Here is a 13,130-nt window from a genome sequence, read left to right as displayed (position 1 = left end):
GCTCATGGGTTCTGTTACAACCTTCAATGAAGCTTTTGAGGTCAGGATTGGCATTACAGTTCAGCGTTTTATATATGTATAATACACATGAGAGAATGTGCAGTGACTTAATATCTAACATATTCAGAGATTTGAGTAGGGGTACCGAGTGATGTCTGGGGCTAGAGTTGGATATTGTCCTAATAGCAGCTTTGTTGAGTAATTAGAGGACGTAAATGATTTTGGGTAGTAGAACCCCCCAAGCACAAATACCATAGTTGAGATATGGATAGATGAGGGAGTAATAGAGCGTCACCAGGGCAGGGCGGGGTACATAATATCTGATCTTAGAAAGAATGCCAACAGTTTTTGAAACTTTGTTTGATACATTTAGAATGTGTCCCTGGAAATTCAGCTTGTGGTCAATGAGAACGCCAAGGAAGTTGACATCTATTTTGTTACAAATTTGGATATTGTTTATTCTGAGATTTATTTGATTAGAGGATTTTTTGCCAAACAGAATATAGAAAGTTTTATCAATGTTAAGGGTGAGTTTGTTGGCAGCTAGCCAAAGATGGTCTTTATTTAGCTCAGTATTTACTGTGGCATTTAGAGCAAGGAGGGTCAGGACTGGAGTAAATGAAGGTTGTGTCGTCAGCAAATAGAATTAGTTTGAGGCGTTGGGAGGCATTTTGAAGGTCATTAATGTAGATGAGAAAGAGGAGAGGGCCAAGTATGCTGCCTTGAGGAGCACCGATGTTGATGGGTAGGGTAGGAGAAATTGAATTATTCACAGAAACATACTGGAGCCTGTCAGTAAGGTAAGAATTGAGGTATTGTATGGAGTGTCCTCTGACTCCATAATGATGTAATTTAAGAAGAAGGTTTTGGTGGTTGACAGTGTCAAAAGCCTTACGCAGGTCCACAAATGACTCGACAGGAAACTCATTTTTATCAAGAGCTGCATGAATCAATTTAATCATACTAATAAGTGCATCGTTAGTGCTTTTTTGGGGTCTGAAGCCATATTGACAAGAGCTAAGTATATTGTGTTTGGCTAGATAAGAGTAAAGCTGCTTGTAGATTAGTTTTTCAAATATTTTTGACAAGTTAGGCAGGATTGATATAGGTCTGTAGTTGTTAACATCTGTGAGATCACCACATTTGTGGACAGGGGTTACTCTCGCTTTTTTTTAGAATATCTGGAAAGGTTTGGAGTTCAAGTGACTTGTTGAAGAGCAGTGCAATACCAGGGGCTAAAGATGTGGAGGCTTTTTTGTAAATTAAATTTGGTATCTCCTCAAGGGCACTAGAATTGGTTTTAAGGGAAAGGATTATCTCATTAACGTCAGCGGAATTTGTAGGCTTTAGCTACAGAGATTGTGGATAATTACCTGTAAGATAGTCCTTAACATCAGTACTGGAAGATGGTATGTCATTTGCAAGGGATGACCCAATGGAAGAGAAGAACCTACTGAACTCAATAGCAGAATCAGAGGCAGAGAGCTGATCATCGTTATTGGACAGGAGTGTTGGTTTGTTATTTAAAATCTTCTTTGATCCCAATATTTGTGAAATTGTTTTCCAAGTTTTTTTAATGTTGCTCTTTATTTGGGTAAATTTATCTTCGTAGTATTTAGTTTTGGCTCGTCTAACTATTTTAGATAGCACTAACAAGTAATTCTTTGAGAATTCTTTGGAGATGGTTCCTAACCTATACTTCTTCTCAAGGTCATGTTTTTTTATTAATGGATTTAAGTATTCCCTTTGTAAGCCAAGGATTGTTAAGCCTTTTGGTTGTGACTTGTTTTGTAAGCATAGGACAGTGGGTGTTATAAAGGCTGAGAGTTTTTTGAAGAAAAGATTGCACTGCTAGATTGATGTCCCCTATGTTACCTAACTCGGACTGATACAATAGATGACTTATATCTGGAAAAATCTTGGTTGCCCAATGTTGCACGTTTTCCAGAACAGCTATGTCCTGAAAATGTGGTCTCCATACTTCGATACAGTAATTAAAATGGGTCTGCACCAGAGATTTATACAATTGAATTACTACCTTCCTTTCCTTAAAGTCAAAGATACGCTTAATTATTCCAAGAGTTTGGTTAATTTTTTGACTGCTACTTCTACCTGTTGTGCAACTTTCAGTGAATGGTGGATTTTGACTTATGTCATTTTTTTGTCATCAATCTGCTGTAATGGAATGTTAGTAATTTGGTAGTCATGGTTGTTATGTCCCACATGCAAGGTCTTGTATTTGCCAATATTAAAAAAAAGAAACATTTGTTAGTCTTCTGATCATTTGTGGAGTTCATGTAGCTCCAGTCAGCATTGTGGCTGACTACATCTGACCTCCAGTCAGATGTAGATCAGGTTTTTCTATGAGCTACAGAAAATAATATGGTGTTTAACGAAGATAAGTTCCAGCTTATGCGCTATGGAAAAAATGAAAATATAAAAACGGAAACCACGTACAAAACTCAGGCAAATCATAACATAGAACGATAAGGCAATGTAAAGGATCCTGGTGTACTCATGTCGGAAGACCTTACCTTTAAAGAACACAATAAAGTAGCCGTCACAACTGCAAGAAAAATGACTGGTTGGATAACAAGAACTTTTCACACTAGAGATGCCATACCGATGATGATACTTTTCAAAACGCTTGTGCTCTCTAGAGTGGAGTACTGCTGCACAGTGACAGCCCCTTTCAAAGCTGGAGAAATTGCTGACCTGGAGAGCGTGCAGAGATCCTTTACTGCTAGAATCCACTCAGTAAAACATCTAAACTATTGGGACCGACTAAAGAGCCTAAAACTGTACTCCCTTGAGCGCAGGCGGGAGAGGTACATAATAATTTACACGTGGAAAATATTATAGGGGCTGGTCCCAAACCTGCACACAGAAATAACATCACATGAGACCAGAAGACATGGCAGGATGTGCAGAATACCCCCGTTGAAAAACAGAGGTGCAACTGGTACTCTGAGAGAGAACTCTATCAACATCAGAGGCCCCGAGACTGTTCAACACGCTTTCTCTACACACAAGGGGCATAACTGGCCGACCCCTCACAGTGTTCAAGAGAGAACTGGATAAGCACCTCCAAAGGATACCTGATCAACCAGGCTGTGACTCATACGTCAGGCTGCGAGCAGCCGCGTCCAACAGCCTGGTTGATCAGTCCGGCAACCAGGAGGCCTGGTCGACGACCGGGCCGCGAGGACGCTAAGCCCCGGAAGCACCTCAAGGTAACCTCAAGGTAAGGCATTTAGCTGGTCAGAGTGGAAGTGGCATAATTATCAGTGAACAAAATGTTTACCTTGTTCAATAGCAGGACTATCAGTGTTTTATTCATATTGCCATAAACTCGATTACAATCATTCTTTGCAACACGAATGTTGGTGGCCAAATGCAGGATCATTTTGATTACGAATCTTGTTTCACAACTTGACATTTACGTGGACCTGAGCTGCAAAGGGAAGCCAACACCCATGGAAGACATTACTAGCTCCTTGTAGTTTGTGTGGGCCTTTGCTAAGGCCAATTAAGGGTAAGGAAATTGAAATTGAAATAAGTTTATTGAGGTAAAATACACACAAAGGGATGAGGTAGCTCAGGCTATTCTCACCCCGTTCAGTACATCGTATTAATACATACATATACACACATCACAAACCATAAACATATTACCAAACATTCTGAGAGATAAACATATACAATTCCTCTTTTACACAAGTAGTATGGTATCAGCCGTACACAAATACTTTTATGACTTAGGTATACTGTATAGAAGGGTAAGGAAGGTGGCCAATTTTTAATTTTATTTATATATACAAGAGTTCTTACGTTCATATAAAGCCATTAGTACGCATAGAGTTTCGGGCAGGTCTTTACTCCTAATTTTTTTCTGGAATACGACCCGCCAAATCGTCAAGGTATCAATTACAACTGGATGAACAAAGTCGTAGAGATAAGGATTGGTATCTAGTCAATTCTTCCCGACCAGGATACAAAACCAGGCCAAATCGCTTGCGAAGCGTAGGGCGAGTGCGTTACCATCGGGGAATGTTATCTGGCTAATATAGAGCTTAAGCACGAGTTTCCCCCCACCTCCGGAAACGGAGGGTGAGCAAAGAAATACGATTGTGTAGTGGCCAAAGGCTTGGGAGTACCCAGAGCATAGGTTCAAATCCTCCTCATAGCTCCTACTGATTTTTTCTTGTAGCGTATATTTTCCATATAACCGACATTGAATTTCTTTAGAAGAAATCTCACCTGGAGCAGAGACATGAAACTCACTGGCAGAAACACCAGGCACATTGACTGTGTTCACAATAACTCTTGCACTTACTACATTTATCTTATTAATGGTGGAATAATTGCTATAATTTTCAAATCATTTGGCACAGTGCCAGTTTCTCATATTTTCTGGTATATTCTCCTCACCAACTACATTTCCTTTGCATCAGTGTCTTTAACAATTTCTGCATTTACAGTCAGGTGCATTATCCTGCAACCAATGATTTGTTTACTGATTGTAGTCCTATTATTGTAGTCACATTTATAAATCTAATCTTTACTTTTCAGGAAAGAGAAGTTATCTAGAATAGCTAGAATGCCTGTGAGACGTGATGCTGTGCGATACGACGGACATCACCTTCAACGTGGGAACTGTTTGATATTTAATCATCGTATATTTGACTCCTATACTGGTTTTATGGTAAGTAATTACAGCAGTATTTCAAGAATGACGACGTATTTAAGAGCATTCATGTATTAATTTATATATATCGTTACCTCCTTGATAAAATGAAGATATCTTATATCTTTTACCAGTTCAGTTTATACATTCTGGGCTGGAGTAAAGACTTCTTAAAGACTAATTATCGCATTATAAGAGTGCCTCCTGTGAGGGAATGGTGTTCTCTCAGCAAGACTTGTAACCCCTTGGCTGGCGTGCAATTTGGTGCAATGCTACGCACTGAGCATTGGATATCTATTCTAAGATATCACCTTTATCTAAGAATACAAGTTCCTCAGGTAGGGTATGGGGTGGTTATACCTGCTGGTTATACCAGCAGATGGCAGTTCTCCCTTCACCACGAGGAAGATATCAGACACGATCCTTATCTGGCCAGATATCTTCAAGAACTTGTGCCGTTGCTGTAGGCACTTTACGTTGTTGATAGCCTCTGTGAACGGCTTGCACGCCTGTCTTCGCCTTGCTGCACTCAGTGAGGCTCTAACATTAAAGTAATCTCGGGCACTTCCTTATTATTCACTACACTCACTACATTTTTCTACAGAGTAAATTAAAACATTGGCCTCCAATTGTTTGGCCAAATGTTATACATTTCCAACATGCATATTCTGTAGCCATTTGTTTGTCACTGTTATTCATAGTACCTCAGTTAGTTTTAGCAGTCTCTCCATATGACCATTTTCCAATGGTTTTACCTGGAGAGGGTTCTGGGAGTTCTTCTATTCCCCCAAACCCGACCCGAATTCAGGCTTGACTTGTAAGAGCTTGGTCCAACAGGCCATACATGGACCAACATGATCCATGACTTACATGGTCCAGTACCAAGATGGTCCTGCACGGTCCGCAGGCCCATATATCCACTAGTGCTGGTTGGTCCAGCACTTCTTGAAGGAAACTATCCGGTTTACTCATAAATACGTCCACGTTTCTTCCGGAAATATTTCTTATTCTCGCTAAGAGGATGTTGAACAACCGTGAAGCTCTGATGTTTGCGCAGTGTTTTCTGATTGTGCCTATGGCACCTCTGTTCGTCACTGGCTGCATTTTCTTCCATGTCGTTCACTCCAATATGTTGTTATTTTGCTATATAAATTTGGGATCTGGCCCTTCAGTATTTTCCGTGTGTATATTATTTGATACCTTTCTTCTCTCTTTTCTAAATATGATGTTTACCTATACCTATACATGTTTACCTATACATGATTTCACATCTCTGCATTTGTTTAACATGTGAAAGTCTTGAGAGAAAATCTGGAAACATTTTACAAGCTTCAGCAGAAGAAGCATTTCCTCGCAGGAGAGGTCACCCGGGGTGACCATTGATGGTAATCAATAAATCTCATCTGATGTATGCACTGCTGTTTCAGCAACAAGATATGTCTTTGTTTGCTATTCAACAGGATTTTGTAGTTTGAATAGGCTTGTATTTACAATATTACCCATGCGAACAAGCCTGAATGGTCCCCAGGACTATATACAACTGAAAACTCACACCCCAGAAGTGACTCGAACCCATACTCCCACAACTGGTATGTACAGGGACGCCTTAATCCGCTTGACCATCACGACCGGACATAAGGAAGTGATAGCCGAGGCTATATGAACCACTTCCCCGCCGGCACTCGGATGGTAATCTTGGGCATAGCATTTTATCAAATCACCTCATTCTTTGGGGCACACGTGAGGAACACAAATGCAAACAAGCCTGAATGGTCCCCAGGACTATATACAACTGAAAACTCACACCCCAGAAGTGACTCGAACCCATACTCCCACAACTGGTATGTACAGGGACGCCTTAATCCGCTTGACCATCACGACCGGACATAAGGAAGTGATAGCCGAGGCTATATGAACCACTTCCCCGCCGGCACTCGGATGGTAATCTTGGGCATAGCATTTTATCAAATCACCTCATTCTTTGGGGCACACGTGAGGAACACAAATGCAAACAAGCCTGAATGGTCCCCAGGACTATATACAACTGAAAACTCACACCCCAGAAGTGACTCGAACCCATACTCCCACAACTGGTATGTACAGGGACGCCTTAATCCGCTTGACCATCACGACCGGACATAAGGAAGTGATAGCCGAGGCTATATGAACCACTTCCCCGCCGGCATTCGGATGGTAATCTTGGGCATAGCATTTTATCAAATCACCTCATTCTTTGGGGCACACGTGAGGAACACAAATGCAAACAAGCCTGAATGGTCCCCAGGACTATATACAACTGAAAACTCACACCCCAGAAGTGACTCGAACCCATACTCCCACAACTGGTATGTACAGGGACGCCTTAATCCGCTTGACCATCACGACCGGACATAAGGAAGTGATAGCCGAGGCTATATGAACCACTTCCCCGCCGGCACTCGGATGGTAATCTTGGGCATAGCATTTTATCAAATCACCTCATTCTTTGGGGCACACGTGAGGAACACAAATGCAAACAAGCCTGAATGGTCCCCAGGACTATATACAACTGAAAACTCACACCCCAGAAGTGACTCGAACCCATACTCCCACAACTGGTATGTACAGGGACGCCTTAATCCGCTTGACCATCACGACCGGACATAAGGAAGTGATAGCCGAGGCTATATGAACCACTTCCCCGCCGGCACTCGGATGGTAATCTTGGGCATAGCATTTTATCAAATCACCTCATTCTTTGGGGCACACGTGAGGAACACAAATGCAAACAAGCCTGAATGGTCCCCAGGACTATATACAACTGAAAACTCACACCCCAGAAGTGACTCGAACCCATACTCCCACAACTGGTATGTACAGGGACGCCTTAATCCGCTTGACCATCACGACCGGACATAAGGAAGTGATAGCCGAGGCTATATGAACCACTTCCCCGCCGGCACTCGGATGGTAATCTTGGGCATAGCATTTTATCAAATCACCTCATTCTTTGGGGCACACGTGAGGAACACAAATGCAAACAAGCCTGAATGGTCCCCAGGACTATATACAACTGAAAACTCACACCCCAGAAGTGACTCGAACCCATACTCCCACAACTGGTATGTACAGGGACGCCTTAATCCGCTTGACCATCACGACCGGACATAAGGAAGTGATAGCCGAGGCTATATGAACCACTTCCCCGCCGGCACTCGGATGGTAATCTTGGGCATAGCATTTTATCAAATCACCTCATTCTTTGGGGCACACGTGAGGAACACAAATGCAAACAAGCCTGAATGGTCCCCAGGACTATATACAACTGAAAACTCACACCCCAGAAGTGACTCGAACCCATACTCCCACAACTGGTATGTACAGGGACGCCTTAATCCGCTTGACCATCACGACCGGACATAAGGAAGTGATAGCCGAGGCTATATGAACCACTTCCCCGCCGGCACTCGGATGGTAATCTTGGGCATAGCATTTTATCAAATCACCTCATTCTTTGGGGCACACGTGAGGAACACAAATGCAAACAAGCCTGAATGGTCCCCAGTACTATATACAACTGAAAACTCACACCCCAGAAGTGACTCGAACCCATACTCCCACAACTGGTATGTACAGGGACGCCTTAATCCGCTTGACCATCACGACCGGACATAAGGAAGTGATAGCCGAGGCTATATGAACCACTTCCCCGCCGGCACTCGGATGGTAATCTTGGGCATAGCATTTTATCAAATCACCTCATTCTTTGGGGCACACGTGAGGAACACAAATGCAAACAAGCCTGAATGGTCCCCAGGACTATATACAACTGAAAACTCACACCCCAGAAGTGACTCGAAATTGTTGTGGGAGTATGGGTTCGAGTCACTTCTGGGGTGTGAGTTTTCAGTTGTATATAGTCCTGGGGACCATTCAGGCTTGTTTGCATTTGTGTTCCTCACGTGTGCCCCAAAGAATGAGGTGATTTGATAAAATGCTATGCCCAAGATTACCATCCGAGTGCCGGCGGGGAAGTGGTTCATATAGCCTCGGCTATCACTTCCTTATGTCCGGTCGTGATGGTCAAGCGGATTAAGGCGTCCCTGTACATACCAGTTGTGGGAGTATGGGTTCGAGTCACTTCTGGGGTGTGAGTTTTCAGTTGTATATAGTCCTGGGGACCATTCAGGCTTGTTTGCATTTGTGTTCCTCACGTGTGCCCCAAAGAATGAGGTGATTTGATAAAATGCTATGCCCAAGATTACCATCCGAGTGCCGGCGGGGAAGTGGTTCATATAGCCTCGGCTATCACTTCCTTATGTCCGGTCGTGATGGTCAAGCGGATTAAGGCGTCCCTGTACATACCAGTTGTGGGAGTATGGGTTCGAGTCACTTCTGGGGTGTGAGTTTTCAGTTGTATATAGTCCTGGGGACCATTCAGGCTTGTTTGCATTTGTGTTCCTCACGTGTGCCCCAAAGAATGAGGTGATTTGATAAAATGCTATGCCCAAGATTACCATCCGAGTGCCGGCGGGGAAGTGGTTCATATAGCCTCGGCTATCACTTCCTTATGTCCGGTCGTGATGGTCAAGCGGATTAAGGCGTCCCTGTACATACCAGTTGTGGGAGTATGGGTTCGAGTCACTTCTGGGGTGTGAGTTTTCAGTTGTATATAGTCCTGGGGACCATTCAGGCTTGTTTGCATTTGTGTTCCTCACGTGTGCCCCAAAGAATGAGGTGATTTGATAAAATGCTATGCCCAAGATTACCATCCGAGTGCCGGCGGGGAAGTGGTTCATATAGCCTCGGCTATCACTTCCTTATGTCCGGTCGTGATGGTCAAGCGGATTAAGGCGTCCCTGTACATACCAGTTGTGGGAGTATGGGTTCGAGTCACTTCTGGGGTGTGAGTTTTCAGTTGTATATAGTCCTGGGGACCATTCAGGCTTGTTTGCATTTGTGTTCCTCACGTGTGCCCCAAAGAATGAGGTGATTTGATAAAATGCTATGCCCAAGATTACCATCCGAGTGCCGGCGGGGAAGTGGTTCATATAGCCTCGGCTATCACTTCCTTATGTCCGGTCGTGATGGTCAAGCGGATTAAGGCGTCCCTGTACATACCAGTTGTGGGAGTATGGGTTCGAGTCACTTCTGGGGTGTGAGTTTTCAGTTGTATATAGTCCTGGGGACCATTCAGGCTTGTTTGCATTTGTGTTCCTCACGTGTGCCCCAAAGAATGAGGTGATTTGATAAAATGCTATGCCCAAGATTACCATCCGAGTGCCGGCGGGGAAGTGGTTCATATAGCCTCGGCTATCACTTCCTTATGTCCGGTCGTGATGGTCAAGCGGATTAAGGCGTCCCTGTACATACCAGTTGTGGGAGTATGGGTTCGAGTCACTTCTGGGGTGTGAGTTTTCAGTTGTATATAGTCCTGGGGACCATTCAGGCTTGTTTGCATTTGTGTTCCTCACGTGTGCCCCAAAGAATGAGGTGATTTGATAAAATGCTATGCCCAAGATTACCATCCGAGTGCCGGCGGGGAAGTGGTTCATATAGCCTCGGCTATCACTTCCTTATGTCCGGTCGTGATGGTCAAGCGGATTAAGGCGTCCCTGTACATACCAGTTGTGGGAGTATGGGTTCGAGTCACTTCTGGGGTGTGAGTTTTCAGTTGTATATAGTCCTGGGGACCATTCAGGCTTGTTTGCATTTGTGTTCCTCACGTGTGCCCCAAAGAATGAGGTGATTTGATAAAATGCTATGCCCAAGATTACCATCCGAGTGCCGGCGGGGAAGTGGTTCATATAGCCTCGGCTATCACTTCCTTATGTCCGGTCGTGATGGTCAAGCGGATTAAGGCGTCCCTGTACATACCAGTTGTGGGAGTATGGGTTCGAGTCACTTCTGGGGTGTGAGTTTTCAGTTGTATATAGTCCTGGGGACCATTCAGGCTTGTTTGCATTTGTGTTCCTCACGTGTGCCCCAAAGAATGAGGTGATTTGATAAAATGCTATGCCCAAGATTACCATCCGAGTGCCGGCGGGGAAGTGGTTCATATAGCCTCGGCTATCACTTCCTTATGTCCGGTCGTGATGGTCAAGCGGATTAAGGCGTCCCTGTACATACCAGTTGTGGGAGTATGGGTTCGAGTCACTTCTGGGGTGTGAGTTTTCAGTAATATTACCCATATATATTGACAGACGTCCATCTCCTTACATAATTTAGTAATACTAATGATTTACAAGATTTTTAATGCTGTTCAGCTATACTACTAAGTAAGCTGATATATCAGCTGGTGTCATCAGTTTTAGCACAATTTGCTCAGTCATTAAGTAAAAATCAATCTGAGTTTTATAATGCTGAAGATCTTTATTATCATTTTTATTATTTGGTGCTTTAGTATTAACACTAGCCTTATCTTAATCTGAGTTTTATCACCAGAGTGATTTTGAAAGTAAAGTTGATTGGATGATCCTTATTAGCAACATATAACTGGCAATAGTTGACCACTATAATCCCCTTGCATTAGGGTTTAAACGGGATTAGATTAAGTTTATATCTACGCTGCCAGAAGTGAATACCGTAAATCTGAGTAGATGGAGATTACTTTGACAACGATTATAGTTATAATGTGATATATTTGTCATTCTCATCTGAGAAACTCCAATACAGCTCATTACTCACATTTGATATTGTAACCAAATCATAGTACTTTTTTGGTATTTTGGTATTTTTTTGACTCCCACAAGCAATTATTACCGCCTGCACAATTCCTAGAGGAATTGAGATAGTAGATAAAGACAAAATATTTAGCACGGGAGGGACACAAACAAGGTGACACAGGTGGAAACTTCGTACCAAGACGTTAGAAAGGGACGTTGGAAAGAACTTTTTCAGTGTCAGAGAGTTTAACAAATGAAATGCATTAGGCAGTGATGTGGTGGAGGCAGATTCCAACCATAGTTTCAAATTTATCAGAATTTACTCAAGGACCATATTAGGACACTATGCTAGTGTCCTCGACGAGGACAGGAAGCTGGCGAAGATGCTCAAAGGTCTTCCAATTTGCCCTGATGATCTTTTCCATCTGTATTTTAAAACCCAACAGCGTTTTGGCGTTTACGACTTCGGCGGGTAGGCGGTTCCACGGTTTTATAACCCTGTGGGTGGAAAAAACCTTCTATTTTCTTTCCTACAGTGTGGCTTGATGAGCTTGAACCCGTTGCTCCTCGTTCGTGCCACATCTGATCTTTTGAAGAAACTTTTCGGATTTACATCGTCCAAATTGTTTAGTATTTTGAAGGTTTCGATGAAATCCGCCCTGTCATGCCTGGTCTCAACAAATCCACAAGGGCCGTGACGAGGTTTCGAACCTGCGTCCGAGACCTGGTCGACCTGCGTCCGAGGCCTGGTTGTAACAAACTAGGCTGGTTGTAAGAATTATCCAGAGTGGTTTATCGACAAAAGAGAATGGGAAGCTGAGCCCGCATGGTGACCTGGGGACCTGACCCCCAGGGGAATTCGCGGTGGAAATAACCGACGCCTTGTTCATAGCTGCGTATAATGAATCATCCTATAGTATTCAGTAATTTAGAGAAAATTAGCCTTTATTCATTTTGCATTAAAATTGTATTGTATAATAGTACTGGGTACAATATCAAGAGTATTCTAATTATTGAGTTTAAGTCACCATCAGTGACGTCACGAATCAGATCTAACTTGTAAGGCGGAGTGACCGGCGGTCATAGGTCATCAGGGGTTGACATGTCTACTATTTCTCAAAGTTCAATTAACCATTTTTGGGGGATCGGGAACAGCTCTGCCGTTAGATGTTTGTGTAATTTAATTTCAGTAAAATAATTCAACCAGTCTGGATCAATTCAGTACAAACAGAGGTTAATTGTTATAACTTAAACCTTGCTAGTAACTGGGTAGAACTTTGACTAGGCGGAAGGATACAATGTTCTAGCCTGGGCTAGGCCAGACGAGGACAATCAGTGTGATCTGCAGAGCAGCTGGGAGAGGTCAAACATCTTACCTCTCCCCAAGGCCAGCCCAACATCTTTAGCTGGTAAAACATAGAGGTATAGTTGCTATGGTTATTTATAGAATAGTCTTCATTGCCATTCAGGTCAAGTAGGGAGTGTTAAAGTGACAGGGAGTGAACATATTTAGATTTTGTTTTAGTTTTTCTTTTAATAAATTAAATTTGTTAATATTTTGCATTTTATTATTTCCATGTGTTTTATGTGTAAACTTGTCCTGGTCACGTGGTCCACACGAGGTAGAGTTGGATTGGGCGCCGATTCTAACATCGATTCTAACATCGAATCATTCCTGTGTAATTAATTTCACACTCTTAAGTTTCCACGGTCATCGAGTGGGGATCAAGCCCCAAGGTTGATTAATTAGCGTGATCGATCCAGACCTCAATCATTGCTCTGTGTTGCTGGTCTGGTGG

General features: G+C 43.0%; 1 protein-coding gene across 1 annotated transcript in view; it reads left to right on the top strand.

Moving 5' to 3' along the window:
• LOC138359326 (caspase-1-like) overlaps positions 1-13,130 on the top strand; it is an 87,914-nt gene that overhangs the window by 39,899 nt on the left and 34,885 nt on the right. The window contains exon 4 of the mRNA XM_069318464.1: positions 4,573-4,705. Coding sequence (XP_069174565.1) covers positions 4,573-4,705 — 133 coding nt within the window. The remainder of the gene's footprint in view (positions 1-4,572; positions 4,706-13,130) is intronic.

Source organism: Procambarus clarkii, chromosome 90 (genome assembly GCF_040958095.1).
Source record: "Procambarus clarkii isolate CNS0578487 chromosome 90, FALCON_Pclarkii_2.0, whole genome shotgun sequence".
NCBI classification, from domain to species: domain Eukaryota; kingdom Metazoa; phylum Arthropoda; class Malacostraca; order Decapoda; family Cambaridae; genus Procambarus; species Procambarus clarkii.
This window is presented reverse-complemented; position numbering and strand designations above follow the sequence as displayed.